The sequence below is a fragment of the Delphinapterus leucas genome, chromosome 7, assembly GCF_059928025.1.
Source record: "Delphinapterus leucas isolate spDelLeu-1000000601 "Yukka" chromosome 7, BTC_Dleu_Yukka2, whole genome shotgun sequence".
In the NCBI taxonomy this organism is placed as follows: Eukaryota; Metazoa; Chordata; class Mammalia; order Artiodactyla; family Monodontidae; genus Delphinapterus; species Delphinapterus leucas.
Window position 1 is genome coordinate 15,164,371 of NC_143135.1, and position 15,317 is coordinate 15,179,687.

At 55.2% G+C, this 15,317-nt stretch overlaps 1 protein-coding gene across 1 annotated transcript in view; it reads right to left on the reverse strand.

Annotated features, from left to right (window-relative positions):
• TSPAN18 (tetraspanin 18) overlaps positions 1-15,317 on the reverse strand; it is a 182,209-nt gene that overhangs the window by 4,178 nt on the left and 162,714 nt on the right. The window contains exons 7-10 of the mRNA XM_022592188.3: positions 10,685-10,759; positions 9,431-9,529; positions 8,712-8,894; positions 936-1,019 (exon numbers count right to left, since the gene is read on the reverse strand). Of these exons, the coding sequence (XP_022447896.1) occupies positions 936-1,019; positions 8,712-8,894; positions 9,431-9,529; positions 10,685-10,759 (441 nt within the window). The remainder of the gene's footprint in view (positions 1-935; positions 1,020-8,711; positions 8,895-9,430; positions 9,530-10,684; positions 10,760-15,317) is intronic.

Sequence of the window (15,317 nt, forward strand, 5' to 3'; positions counted from 1 at the left end):
GCCTGCGTTTTCCCAGGGGGTCTGGTACTGATTTGTGTTTCTTGTTCATTGTTTCCTCCTAGGAGAGGACTTGTTCACCTAGAATAGCGTTGGCATACAGTAGGGGCTCAATCTTTGCTTGAAGAACGAATGAATGAATGACCCCTCCCTCTCCCCATCCTCAAGTCTCCACAAAACTGCTCTAAGCAGGGCTGCAGGACACAGTAAGCAGCTAAGCAAGACCATGTTAATGGTGCCAGGTGGGAGGGGGAAGGCTGAGGATAGGGTGGCCTGATTTCACTTCCTGACTGGCCGAAGACTGGCAGCCCCTTTCTTGAGATGGGCGGGCCTGGGCAAAGCCCTCCGTCCAACCTCCCAGGGCAGCGGGTTTGAGATCCGGGAGAGGGTGGTAGAAGGAAGGGAGGGGGGCAGCTCTGCCCTTTGGCCAAAGCGCCACCTAGTGGTGGCTCCAAGAGTCTGCGGCTGCCTTACGTTTGAGGGGGCTCAGGGCCCTTCTGTCTTCACCTCTGGGGCTCAACGTGCGCTTGTGAGGTCCTCAAGGCCCCGCAGGCCCTGAACACCCCACAGAGAATGGGCCTGATCTAGAAGCACAGGCTGTGGCCCCTCCCTGAAATCAGCTGCGTTGATCCTTCAGTCAGAGTTCACTCTGGACCGTGGGTAGGGGTGAGGGCAGCGACTCTCAGGGCCTGTCCATGCCCACTGCCCACAGACTTGCTCAGATGTGTCCAGAGTCCCAGGGTGACTCGCGGGCAGCAGATAGGCACGGCTGGGCTTACCTGCCCATCGTCCCTGCAGTGGGGACCCACTGGGTCCTGGGTTAAGGACCTGGAGACGGAGGCAGGCTGGGGGTGCAGGCCATGGGGGATCTGCCTGAGACCCTGTGTAGGTGTCTGTCTTGCTTCTGAGGAGCCACAGAAGCGGGGGCCTTTACTTACCTCGATGGCCAGCACCCCTATGGCGAGGGCTCCGGCCAGGTAGACGTAAGTTTCGAAGGCGTTGAGGATCACCGTGTAACAGCCCTGGGAGGGAAGGACCAGAGGTAAAGCCATAGCCAGGAAGGAGGGACAGAGGTGAAGGGCCAGCCTCAGGACAGGGGTGTGAAGCCTGGGAACTGGCATGTGGCCCCAAAGCTCAGGCAGCAGCAGGCCGACCCTGTCACACCGCTGCTGGGACAGTTTGGAGGGGAGGAGCCGGGGAGGTAGGAGGCCCATAAGCTCAGCCACTCAGCAGCAATACACCAGAGACCCTCCTGGCCCTCCAGCCCCTAAGGCGGGGCTGAAAACTGCCAGACTGACTGCTGCCGAATCAGCCACAGACCCGTTCTTCTTTTCTGATTGGAATATTGGGAAATTTCCCATAAATATCTGGGCTCCTTGCTTCTCTCATAAAATCAGAAGATCCAGCGAGGTAAGCCATCATTTCTTTCTATGTGGCAGTACCTGGGGACAGGTGCTCCCTGGGGAACCACAGTCGCCACCATCCCCTATTGTCCCACACCCACCCTCTCTACTCCTTCCCATTACCAGCCTGGCAGCTGGATTTTGGTTTGTAGCCTCTGCCCTAAGGAAACACAGCCCATTCTTCAAGACCCAGCACATATCTCACCTCCTCCAGGCAGCCTTCCAGGATCAGCCCAGCTCTCACAGGGCCCCTTCTAAATGGATTGAATTCCTGTGCTATTACTGCTTTCTTAAGCAGTCCTCAGGATGTACAGACTGAGGTAGAGATGGACCCAGTAAGACAGAAAGAAAGAGAGGGATGGCATGCAAGCAAAGCCAGGAGCTGCCAGCACGTGACCTCAGCCCCATCCGACCCTGGGTGCCTCGCGTCTTGGTCATCTTCGTGTCCATGCTCCTTCCCCCGGCACCATGCTGACCAGAGACTGATGCACGGTAGTTGCCTTGAATGAAATGTATTTTTAAAGGGGGAGAATTTTCTTTCGTTTATGAGAAGCTGTATATCCTTTGGGCCCAGCCAGAGGACTTGCAAGGGAAAGAGCCCCCGGGTGTGGGTGGGGATCATGCCTGGTCCCCGCTGGGTGACTCTGGCTGTTTCTGAGCTCTGTTGAGATTCTTGGGTGATTCTTGGGTGTTCACACCCATTGTCAATCACCCAGAAGCGCCGCCTCATTGGCCGGAAGTGGAAATGATGCCCCATGAGGCTGTGCCCAGGCAGGTGGACGGCAGGACGTGATCTGGGTAGAGTGGCCAGGTGGCTAGCATGAGACCCTCCTGCTGGAGGCTGATGGGGGCTGGGCAGGGAAGGCTCCCACAGGCCCCCCTTTGAACACTCAGCAGCAAATAGGATGTACCCAGATAAACAGACCCCTCCAGCACGATGTCCTGGATCCACAGTGCTCTTGGGGCTGACGGTGTGTCAGAATCATCTGGGAGGTGGTTAACAACGCAGATGTCAAGGCCTCACCCCCAAGACTCTGGATCAGGGGGTCTGGTGTGGAGCCCAGGAAGCTACGTCGTGAGCAGATGCCCCAGGTGATTTCTAATGCCTTTGCCATGGCCGGGCTTTGAGACACCACAGTCCCGGCAAGGACAGCAAGGAAAGAAGGTCTTAGCTGAACTCGGGCCTTGTCTCAGCAGTGTCACTGGGAGCCCAGCTAAGGGCTGTGTGATCGGAGCCCTAAGGGCGCCCTCCCACAGGCCAGCTGGTCAGGAACCCAGAGCGGCTGGAGGCAACTTCAGAGCTGGCAGGGAAGCCCCATCCGCCTGGCCAGGCCAGGGCCATCCTGGATCCGCCTGCAGAGCCGTGTCAGGGCAGAACTCAAACTGCCAACCCCCTTGGTCTGTTTAACTCTTTTTAAAGCATCAGAACCCCAACACGTAGAGCCATGGCAGCAGGAAGCTGGCCTGCTCTGGAGGGAAGGGAAGGGAGACAGGGAGGAGCCTGGGAGGGATGCTTCCGGCCTCCCGTCATCCCCTCTGGCTGCCACCTGCCTCCCGGGGCCGACGACAGCACCCACTGCTGCACACCAGCCCTCTACCCCGACACTGGCTTTGTCGTGCAGTCTGGGGGCCTTCCAGACGAGAAGCACCAATGACCCGGGGAGAAGTGCTGGTTACACCAGCCGCTTGCTTACTGGGCACACTGATAGGCACCCCTCGTTTTATTGCATTTCATGGATATCGTGTTTTTTTGGAAATTGGAGGCTTGTGGCAACCCTGCGTTAAGCACGTTGTTGGCGCCATTTTTCCAACAGCATTTGCTCACTTCGTGTCTCTGTGTCGCATTTTGGTAATTCTCGCAGTATTTTAAACTTTTTCATTATTATTAGATGTGTTACAGGAATCTGTGATCAGTGATCTTTGACGTTACTACTACCTCTCGCTGATGGCTCAGATGATGGTGAGCATTATTTTTTTAGCAATAAAGCATTTTTAAATTACGGTATGCACACTGTCTTTTTAGACAGAAGGCTATTGCACACTTAATAAAGTGTAGTGTAAACATAACTTTTATAGGCACTGGGAAACCAAAAAATTCGTGTCCCTCTCTTTATCACGGTGGTCTGGAATGGAACCCGCAGTATCTCTGAGGTGGGCCTGTACTTACTTTTTCTAGGCCTCACTTGCCCCATCCAGAAACTGGGGCTATGTAGGCCACCTACTTCAGAGGGTTGTGTGAGGATAAAATGAGATGCTGCAGACAAAGCACGTTGAACAGGGTTGGCAGGGAGCCAGCCCTCGGTCCCGTTAGGACCATGCTGTCTCCCTCTGTGCCCCTGGGTGGTGGGAAATGTCTGAGTGCAGAGTTGGGTGTGTGGGTTTACCCTCTATGGCCCTGGGGATCCATGCACGAGACACACACACACACACACCCTGGGGATCTGTGCACAAGACACACACATACACACACACACGCCCTGGGGATCCGTGCATAAGACACACACACACACAAACACACGCTCTGGGGATCCGTGCATGAGACGCACATGCACACACACACACACACTCTGGGGATCCGTGCACGAGACACACACACACACACACACACACACACACACACACCCTGGGGATCCATGCACGAGACACACACACACATACACATACACATACACACACACCCTGGGGATCCGTGCACGAGACACACACACACACACACACACACCTATACTACAAGGGGACAGGAGGAGCAGTAAATCCCTTCCTGAGCTTGAAGTTGATTTTATGTGCCTCACCCGGGCCGGTGGGTGGGAGCTGTCCCCAGAGGGAAGATGTCCCTGCACCCCTCATCTGCTGTGGATGAGGTACCTGGGGCCCTAACTGCTCGTCTGCCCTCTGTTGGGCTGTGGCACCAAAGACCCTTTGGGTCCCCGGGCTGAATCGAGCAGACCAGTTGGCTGATGGAGGCTCTGGTACTGAGACGCCCTCGGAGGGAGCAGTGAGGGCAGGGGGTGAACGGAAGATGCCCCCAACACTCAGCGAGTGTCCGCCCTGGCCGGAGCTCTGCTGTGGCCTCAAGTGCTTGTTACGACTTAGTCCCCATTCCAGCCCCTCAGGGAAGAGGGAAGAAGGGAGGGAGCAGCTGACTACTTGCTCAAGGTCACACCAAGGAGGCAGCGAAGCGTATTTACACTGAGGGAACTCCAAGCTCCCAAGAGCTGCATCAGGAAGCCTCGGTTCTCGCTCACCCAGGTGGGGTCCCTGGCTCAGGGCCCGGAGCTGCCTACAGCCCGGGTATCACCTCTTCCTCACCCTCAGGATGGATGCCCACCCCTTATCCTGACCCTGCCCAGCGAGACGCTGCAGGGGACCATCTCTCCCCAGGCTGCCACCACAGACTGCGAGTCCCCTAGCTGTGCCGCCGTCGCCAGCACCCGTCCTCCGTCTCTGCAGAGAGAGAACATCCCCCACCCCTGGCTCCCGACCAGTTGCCGCGCCCCCCAACCTAATCTGACAGAGGGCAGCTAGGCCAGAGGTGCCAGCACGAAGGCCACCCACATTTACACGTCCAGCATGGACCTTCCCCCGAGCCCTCTAAGTCCAACTGTCCGCTGGCTACCACTGCTTGGAGGTCCCAAAGGCACCTCACACTCAGCTTGCCTCAGACCAGATCTGAGGTCTTCCCCCAAACCAGGACCTATGGAGTCCCCCTCACCACTGCCTCATCCTGCCTTCCCCAAAGTCGGCCTACCACCATGTTACCTCCTGATTCATTTCTCAGATCCGTACACCTCTCTGCGTCTCCACTGCCACCATCCTGGTCTAACCCAGCATTGTTTCTCACTGGGACCAGTGTAAAAATCCATCCTGTTCGCTCAGGTCCATCTCTAACCCCTGGCCACTGAGCAGCCAGGGTGCCAACATGGCCACAACCCCACATAGAACTCGACATGGGCTTCTTTGCTTTTCTAGCATCTTTGCCATGGGCCCGTCAGCACTGCATGGTCTGGCCCTGCTGATACCCTCGCTTTGAGCTAGTCTTGCCTCATTCACGGTGCTCCAGCCCTACTGGCCTTCTCTTGGTCCCTGGAACACACCATGCTCCCTCCTACCCCAGGGCCTCTGAACAGGCTGCGTTCACTCTCTGGCTGGAGTGCTCTTCCCTCGTCAGGAGGATGAGAGTGTAGTACTTTATGTCTAGAGGAGACACAGCAGCATCCATAGTCACAACCCACCAGGAAGTGGGTGGGGCGCACTGAGGATAAAGCAGAGAAACAGCGATGCTGTGGGGAGAGAACACTTAAGACCACCCTGAGAAGTGGGAAAAATGGATGCTTTCCTCTTGGTGGTCACCATACTGGCCTGGAGTTAATGTCTAGCAAGATCACCATCTCCTGGTACACTCCCTGATATTTTCTTTCCAGCAGGGGAATACATTCTTTAATTGCCTGGGTGACTATTTTGACCTAGGGAAGGCTGAGGAATGAGCAGGAGAAGCTGCCATGGTGGATTCAACTCATACCAATGGAGGAGCCCGGTTATTCATCACGGATCACCTTTGGGGATTTCCTTGTTCCTCTTCATTGGCACTCAGTGATAAACAGGGCTGGTGGGCTAGCTCAACACCCATAGGTGAGTGCGCTCTGCCTGAGCTCCTGACAGCCATGTGACTGAGTCCTGGCCAGTGAGACCAAAGCAGAAGTCTGATGGGGGTTTCTGGGAAAGAAGCTGATGCCACCTTCTTCCTGTCTTCAACATGGGTGGGATGTCTGGAGCCGTGGCAGCCATTTTGCCACCATGAAGTACTAAGCACAAAGAAAGGCCACAAGGATCACAGAGACTAGGCCTTGATGGACATGATGGAGCCACTGATAAATATGAGGAGCCACTGTCTTCCAGAATTCTTGCCATTTGCTTCAACCCTTTTAGTTTAGATTTTCAGTTACTTGGAATCAAACATGTTGTTCACTGACTCAGAACTGCGATGAGGATGTGAGGCAAATTCAGAAATGCATCCTGGGCTTCAGGGAAGTGGGCTTTGGAGAAAAATCAAATAGAAATAGTCCCTCAGCAGAAGCTTTTAAAAGGGAAGAATGCTCAGGAGGGATGCTGGTGTCTCAGGAAAGGAATCCCAGGAGTCAATCTCTGGGAATCCTCATGAGAAACAGGGGAAGAGTCATCGTAAAGAACTAATGTAGCCGCACAGGGACCTCTCTGATGAACTTCAATTTCAAAGCCATACCCAGGAGATGGAAGGAGGCATCATAATGGCGAATGAATCCAGAAATGGGAAGCATGTCAGGATGAAGCCCTAAAAGAACAGGGCCCATGGGAAGCCTCCCTGAACAATTCACAAGTGGCCTTAGGATAGAAGCTTGGCTGTGGGCAGCAGGCAGTCCTAATGGTAGAAGTTTGTTTGTCTTTATCAACCCCCAGCTGTGCTGGCTGCTCTGCTTCACGGAGTTGTCAGTGTCCCGGCGCCTTGATGCTCTGACATTCTAGGGGGCCACCCTCCTCTGCAAGGTTTGAGGTGGCTGTCACCATGGCTGTCACCAAGATGGCTGTCACCACCAGCCAGGGGTTGGGCGGGGGGAGAAGGAGGGGCAGGCACAGTGCTTGCTCTTAAGGAAGTGACTCCATTGCACAGCTCGCCTCTGCTCACCTCCCTTCAGCTAGAACTGGGTCATATGGCTTAGCTGCAAGGGAGGCTGGAAAGGGGGGCTTTACCTGGTGGTCATGGGGTCTCTAAACCTCCTCTTTCCAAGGAGGAAAAATGAACCGAGCATGGCAGCCAGCAGTCTCTGCCACTGTGTCGGGAATCTGAGGTCCGGAGCGTGTGTCTTGGCCAAGGTGACACAGCTGCTAACAGCCCAGGTCTGCCTGACATCACAGCCTGAAACATCCCCCCACGCCCGGCAGCCTCTCCTCACGGCTGAGACCTAACTCCTGGGGCGCTGCCCCTGCCCCCAGCTCATAGCAGCCTGATTCCAGGACCTTTGTGTCTTTATTTAGGTCTCTTTCCCCCAGTGCAGGGAGGCCGGACCATAAGGGGTAGAAGAATGTGGCTTCTTGGACATGATAAGTCCTTGGACATGACATGAGCAGGTGCAGGGGAGGAGGGTGCTGAGTTCATGAGGCAAAGCTGAGGCTGGAAAGAGTCTCATCAGACAGTCAGGGTCAGGCCGCAGCCCAACTCCCACCCCCTCCGCCCCCCGGGACTCTAAGAGGCCAGATTTGAGCCTCGCCCCCATCCCACCCCAGTCCCTTCTAGCCCATCATCCAGTTCTATTTTCTTTAGAGTAAAATTATTATTTCATGTGAAATTATGACTTGCTATGTGTTGGCTGCTTGCTTGTCATCTGCTTCCTCTAACCAGACTGTAAGCCCCGCAGGAGCAGGGGTCTTGTCTGCTGTCCCCTGCTGTGTCCCCTGCACCTGGCACTCTGCCGTGAGAGCCTCATCAAAGGCCGAATCAAGCGAGGGGTGTGGGGCTCAGGTCACCCTCATTCTCCCCCCACTGCTCTGCCTAGCCTGGTCTCACACACACCCCTGAGGTGTATGGGGACTGGTCAGTGGGAAGGGGATCAAGGTCAAGGGCACTGTCTGCCTCACAGAGGGGGCAAAGCAGGTGCCCTTGCAGCCCCCAGAGGTGGTGCAAACAGGAAGGGAAAGGGCTTCTTCTGAGACCGAGATGAAGTCCTTGGGTTGTAAAAGAAGCCAAGAAGTCTAGGAGCTTCCCAGACTCTGGAGACTAAGGTCAGGGAAACCTTGCTCCCGTGGGATCCGGAGGTGCTCCCACATGGCAAAGGTGAGCTTCCCTCCAAATAAAATGCACAGCTGAGGAGGGGCCCCCACTGTGTAATTCTGTTTCTGGCTCCTGACACCTGCATTACCAGAAGCTCAGGGAGTGTTCTACCTGGAACACTGGAAAACTCCTAGTCACCCCTGAACCCCAGCCAAAAGGCCCACTCCTCAATCAGTGCCTGATTGATTATTGATGTCTGTGCAGACATGCGAACGAGGCGGGCTCTGGAGGTCAGACACTGGCTGCACTGGGCATCAGGGCTCTGAATGCTCACAGCCATTGATGGACCGTCTGACATTCTCATCCTTTCCCCCTTTTGGTTGGATCTCAGGAGCACGCATGGAGCCTTCCCCAGCCCCCGTTCAGGAGTCCCATATCACAGCCAACATTTCCGTGGGATTCCCTGAGTGCCTTCAGACCTTCAGGGCCCAAACAGTCACCCACCCAGCTCTGGCCACCCAAGCCCAGATGGACAGGCTTCCCCTGCCTGGGGGAGCGGGGCCTGGTACCTGCTTGTTCAGGAACAGGTCCCTTCCCAGGAGGCATTCCTCCCTGCTCAGCAGGACCCCGTCCCGACTCTGGGGTTCTCTCCGGCAGCAGGCCTCCGGCACCTCGTCACTATCCAAAGTCAGGAGTCGGAAAACTGATGCAAACTTAAAGTCTTCAGGCCCGTTGACCCCACAGCAACCAAACTAGGAGGAGAGCAAAGAGAAGGGGGGATGGGAGCTGGACCCAGGTATGAGGGTGCAGAGACACACAGTCACTTCAAAGGCCACCGTGAAGCAGCGGGTGGGAGCAGAGTCAAGACCCAGGTGTGGGTTGGCTGCTCCTCCTGTGCAACCGTGGGAAAGTCACTCAGCTTCTCTGAGCCTCCAGCGTCCTCATCTGTAAAGTGAGGGTGGTGGTAACCATTCCTACCTCACCGGCACTTAGCACTCAATAAATAGTTGCTATGATTACTATCATCGATGACCGTTACAATTGCTCGAGGACTCAAGACAGGGAGAGCAAACAGGTTTCCTCCCGAGTCTGGACTGTGAGGCATGGGCAGCGGCTGCCAGCTGTGCGAATGGGGGTTCTGAGGCCCGGTCCGGGCTGGGTGGATCAGTGCCTGATTGATTACTGATGTCTGTGCAGACACGTGAACAAGGCGGGCTCTGGAGGCCAGACACTGGCTGCACTGGGCATCAGGGCTCTGAGTGCTCCCAGCACCCCTGGGGCCACTCACTGTGATCATGACCGAGTTCCAGGTGGCAGAGAAGACGTCTGTGTCGTTGTTGCCCTGGTAGTGCTTGGTGAGCTCCTTGGTGAAGAATTCGCGGGTGAGCTGGAGGCAAAGGGAGGGGGCAGGCTGAGATCTACAGCAGCTTGATACAGCTCCCCTCCCTGGCCTCTCCAGTGACCTGCTCCGGGGGAGGGAGGGGGAAGGCCTCAGCGTCCTGGTGCCAGTGACCCTCCTCCCAAGCAGCTAACTTGGGGCAGGCCCTCACCTCCAGCCCCAGGACCTGTGGCCTCCCTGCATCGTCAGATCCCCGACATGAAAACGCAGTCTACCCACACGGGCCTCGGCAAGCCTGAGGCCAGGGCCACCTGGGGACCTCCACCGTCCCTGTAGCTCCTCCCAGAGGGAGGTCTGGTCCACAGTGGGGCGCTCGCCCCCTCATGCCGCCGCCACCCGCCGCCCTGAGCTGTTCCTCAGACAGAGCCAAGTGGATGCACTGCGTCCCAGGCCCTGAAGAAGCCACCGTGTGAGAGGTATGACCCTGCTCCCTGCTGCAGGGAAGGGCGGGGACCCGGGTGGTTGGAGCCTCTGTGATAAGATGGTCTATAGGGGCAAGGTGCCCAAATTTCATACTTGTCAGGGCCTCATCCAAGAGGGCTCTGTCCTGTTCTCCCGCATGGCACACATTCTGTGCTGGGGGGACAGCCTTTTTTTTTTTTTTTTTTTTGCGGTACGCGGGCCTCTCACTGTTGTGGCCTCTCCCGTGGCGGAGCACAGGCTCCGGACGCGCAGGCTCAGCGGCCATGGCTCACGGGCCCAACCGCTCCGCGGCGTGTGGGATCCTCCCGGACCGGGGCACGAACCTGTGTCCCCTGCATCGGCAGGCGGACTCTCAACTACTGCGCCACCAAGGAAGGTCCAAGGGACAGCCTCTTTGTCCTCAGACTGTCAGATGACTACTGCTGGGCCACAGCTGGGCAAGGTGTGGAATGGAAGATTCTAGAACCAGGTGCGGGGTTGCACCAGATGCTTGGGAAGAGCAGAGACCCTTAAGGACCCTCTGACTCTGACCTTCTGGAAAAGCCCTTGCAGGGAGAGGCTCACTGGGGGTCTCTCTTTGGGCTGTGGGGCCTTGCTGGGCCGGTGGGTTGTGACTTGGGCTGGAACTACTGGATGAGAGGGCACTGACTCTGTGAGACCCTCTGGGGAGGGAGGGGCTGGCCATGAATGGGGCCGGAGCACACGGGGCCCAGTACGTACGTTCTCCCTGAAGATGAAGGCCAAGATGGCCGCCGAGAGCTCCGCCAAGAAGATGATCAGGATGAACAGGAAGAACTGCAGAGAGAAGGGGGCAGGCCCGTGAGCCCCGAGGGCAGGGGGGAAGGGGGCAGGTGACCGCTTGCCGAGGCACCCTTCCATGGGTCACACGATTGACACAACGTACTGATTCTGAGAGACTGAGGAACTTAACTGCCGTAAGCCAGACATTTTTCGTAATAAACACACCAACAATCCATCTTTGGAGCCAACAGGGTTGTCCCTCTCCTGGATCATGTCTCTTCCAGGCACTTTATCCTCATCCCAGGAAGACCCCAGGTCATATACCCTCCCTGACTTTTCAGCGCTGACAGCTGCTGCCCCATAGAGGTCCCGAGGTTTCTCCAAACTCCTTGGTCTGAGGACTGCTTTTGGGGAGAGCTTAGGACGGAGAGTGAGATGATCCGTCCAGGATGCAGACATGAAACATCCCCTAGACCTGCCAAAGGCTTTGTTTTGTTTTTTTCAATGTCCAAACCCAAGGAGAGCCCCTGGCTTAAACAGATCATCCAGCACAAGGCGTGCGTTGTTCACTCCTTACCCACAGGGGCCGGGGGTGGGGGGGAGGTCTCGCCAGGTTCAAGTCCATGGTCTCTGGTTTCATAGAGGCTTGCTTGGCATCAGAACCCGACACCTGTCCCACGGTCTCCTTTCTGTTTAGCCCCCATTTCCACAGGGGAGGAAACAAGCCAGAGAAGGAGAATAACCTTCCTTTCCAAAGGTGTGCAGCTCAAAAATTTGAGACCAAATCCTGTCCCCTTAATCCGGCTCCTTTCAGAGCACCACACACCCCTTCCCTCTCTGCTGAAGGGCACAGTTCAGGGCTGGCCTGGAAGTGGGTCTTCTGAACCCTGGGGCTCTGGTTCCAGCAGGTCAGGGGCAGGCTTGCTGTAGTCAGCTGTGTGGGGTCACCTTGGACTGAGGTTGGGAGTCAGAGCTCCCTAACCAGAAAGGAGAGTGACAGAGGGACACCTGTATCCCCGGGCAGGCTGCCCCTGGCCACGATGCCCATCCCATCCCCCTCCACTTCCACAAGCTCGTCCTTGGGCTGAGAGGTATGTTCCCCACCTCTGCAGCCTCTCACCCCTGTGACAGTGATGGAGGGCCCTGGCAGGGCTCCTGGCATCTCCATTTGGCTGGTGACAGACGGTCATCCAGTTCTCTTTCACATGGCCTCCACGGAGCCCCGCCCCACCCTCTGCCCTTGCGGTGGAGTTGCTGGCTGTCCTCAGGCTGGCAAAGAGCGGCCTCGGAAACGGTTTCCACCCCAGCGACGTGACTGAGCTGTCTCTGCCTATCAACCTCGGCTTAGACAGTTATAAACTATGGATGAGACAGAACTCGGGAACTCCACGTGCTCATAACTCTGGGAGCTTGCGTGTGCTTTCCAGGGGACTTAGCACCGTGTCAGCGAGATGATGCAGGTGAAGCGCTGTGCACGAGGCTGGCACGATGTGAGCACGGCTCAGATGGTGGCTCAGAACCAAGAGGAAGCATGGCCTTCCTGAAGACAAGGGCTGGCGTGGGCGATCTCCGGGAAAATAACAATAGCTACAATCTATGGGGTGCTTAACACCTAAGCACTGTGGCTCTTACACGGGTGATTTCATTGAACCCTCTGGGCAGCCTGTTGATAAGCCTGGCAGTTATCAACACCACCTCTGTTCTACTGATGGGGAAACTGGAACCCTGAGAGGGTAGAACTTGACCAAGCTGGCTCAGATGGGATAAACACAGGAACTCTGATTCCAGAACACAGCCTCCTAACACCATGTTATCCTGGAGCCCAGAAGAGCCTCCAAATCTTAAGACTTTCAGATGGCCTGCAGGATCTCTTGTGGATCGACACCAATCCTTTTGCTTTCACATTTATCAAATGCTTATATGTGCCAGGAACAGAGTTAAACAAGATGCATATTTTCTTACTGAACTCTGATCACAACACTATGTCTGGGAAGGAGGTATTATTATCTTCATTTTACCTATGAGGAACCTGAAGTTCAGAGAAGTTAAGTAACTGACCCCAGGTCACACAGCCAGGAAGTGGCAGAGCAGGGATTAGAACAAGGTTTTTCTGACTCCAAAGCCCATGTTCTTACCCACACCTCTGAGACCACCTCCTCTCCGTTCCTTCATTCTAGGGCTGTTTATTGAGCACTTATGCTGTGCCAGGTACTGTGCTAGATACTGGTAAACCAATACACATAAGGCAGATGTGGTCCCCATCCTCATGGAGTTTCCACTGAGCCAAGGTTCATGATTCATGAAATGAAATTCATGAGATGAAAAACATAAGATTCATGAGATGAAATTAAAGAATGAACCTGGTAACTCACTCATTGATGGGGAAAGCGGGCCTCCCCAGAGGAATGGGGTCTGCAGATCTCCTGGCCATTGCTCCTGCCTGGAGCAGGTCTCCCCAAGCATGGGGACTGAGGGATAATATGAGTGTGTGAGTTTAAGTCACCTGAAGCAAAGTGCAGGGCTTTGGGGCCAATATCGGTAACAACGTCACTTCTGCTAACTTCTCCGGCATGAAATAATTTTCTCCTGCTTGACAGGGTTACTACTGGTTATTTGGAGGCGTTCCTCCTGGACCTGGCCACAGGGCTGGTGCTTCCTGGGGCTTCGCCTAACCAGGGCCTTTCCCAGGGTTTGTTTGCCTTGAGTTAATCTGACCTCATCCCATTTGCCTAAGGACACATTTGCCAGTAATTCCTGAACTTACACTTATCACACTTTTAGGCTCAGAAAATTAATCAAGGGGTGAAAACTGCTCTTTTGCCTACTTGTGAGCATCTCCAGACTTTTCTAAGCCATCTGCCTACAGCATGTCAGCTTTTAGTTCTCGTTTCTGATAATATTTAGCAAATTTACATACTTCATGAACAATTCAGCTCATTTATCACTTTTAAATTACACTCATCTCTTTTTGCTCTTCTCTTTTCCAATGTAGCAGGTCTTGGTTATAAAATATTTTTTAAATGTGAATCTTTCTAAAAATGGGTTAAAAACATTCCTCGAACTAGTTATAGGTAAGCAACTAGGGAAAAGGGGATGCCACACAATCTCACCAATAGGCTGAAATTGTTCCATGGTACGTGAAGATGCTGTAAAACTGATCAACAGGAGTGTTTGGAAAATGTGTTTTTAGAAGAGTTGATCGTTAGCTGACATTAGACTCACTGTCTCCAGGGCTAAGGGTCACTGGCACCCCTTGGGGTTTAGAGGCAGAGGGGTGCCCAGCTAACTCTTTTCCCCAGGCCTCCTCTCTCTGCAAGCCTTTAAGCCACAGTTCCAGAGGTGACTAAAGTCACTCTCTCTTGGCTTCTCTCAAGATAAGTCTTCCCTCCTTCCCTGAAGGGCAAGGAGGCGGCTCAGACTTCTTAAAAGGATGCAGTGGCCGGGAGGGGTGAGACCTGGGGCCCCTCTTCAGCTGGAACCACCACACAGCTGAGTCCAGGTTGGAACAGAAAGCAGATCTTCCTATTTTTCATGAATCTTTCTGAAAACCTTCCAGAAGCCGTGGTGGCCCTAGAAACACGCAAGCATGCATACCACACACACATACAACACATAGGTATAGGCACACACATGGAGAACCTGACATATTTTGCACATAATTTGTGGTGAGTTTTGGATCACTTGAGTCCATTCCAGGTTAGGAGCCTCTGGATCAGCCCTGGTCTGAGACAGCAGACCTGAATCCAAGACTCCCCGGGCTTTGACCTGCGCTGTGACCTCAGGGTTGTGTGTGTTAGGGTTCTGAGAGAGAGAGGGGAGGGGAGGGAAGGGGAGAGAGGGGAGGAGAGGAGAAGGGGGAAAGGAAGCAGGGGAAGTAAAGAAAGACAGAGGCAGGGAGAGGGGGCAGAGGTGGGCGGGGGCGGGGGCGTGGTCCAGGAGAAGGGGAAGGAAAGGCATTAGGCACAGAAACCAAGAGGAAGGCAGAGATAGAGAGACAGGAAGACAGAGGCCGAGAAAGAGCGAGAAAAGAAAGGGAGAAACACACATAATGAGACTTAAGAGACAGAAGGGAGGAAGGAGGCAGAAGAGGGGATGGGAAGGGGTGACTTCAAGGTTCGGTGGGCACACCGGCCACAGCCGGGACTTAACTCTCTCTCAGGGGACTTGGGGCAAACCTCCTCCTACCCCGGGGTCTCAGCCTTCTCCCCTAAGCACTGGGGAGAGCGATGTGTTGTCCAGCTGGCAGGCTCTGAGGGAGCCACTTAGCTCGAGAGGGCTTGCGAGGCCTCCAGCCTGCTCCTGGCCCAGAGCCCCAGCCCGGCTTCCTGTCTTGGCTTCAGGGGTGAGCCCATTAACGTTGGATGAGCCCTGGGGGCTGAGATGCAGGGTGGGCAGAGGAGTGATGTAGGAAGGGAGCTCTGGTGTGTCCTGGGACCCATACTCAGCTCCTTTCAAAGTCCCCAGCTCCCCAAGCCCAGACTTTTCCCTGCACCGTCGGACACTGTACAGAGCTCTCCACCAGGGGGCGCCCTCGGGTTTCTTTGTTTCTCTCCAGAAGGAAAGTTTGCATTGCTTACCCTGCTGCCTAAGGCCAGAGGGACCCAGGGCGCCT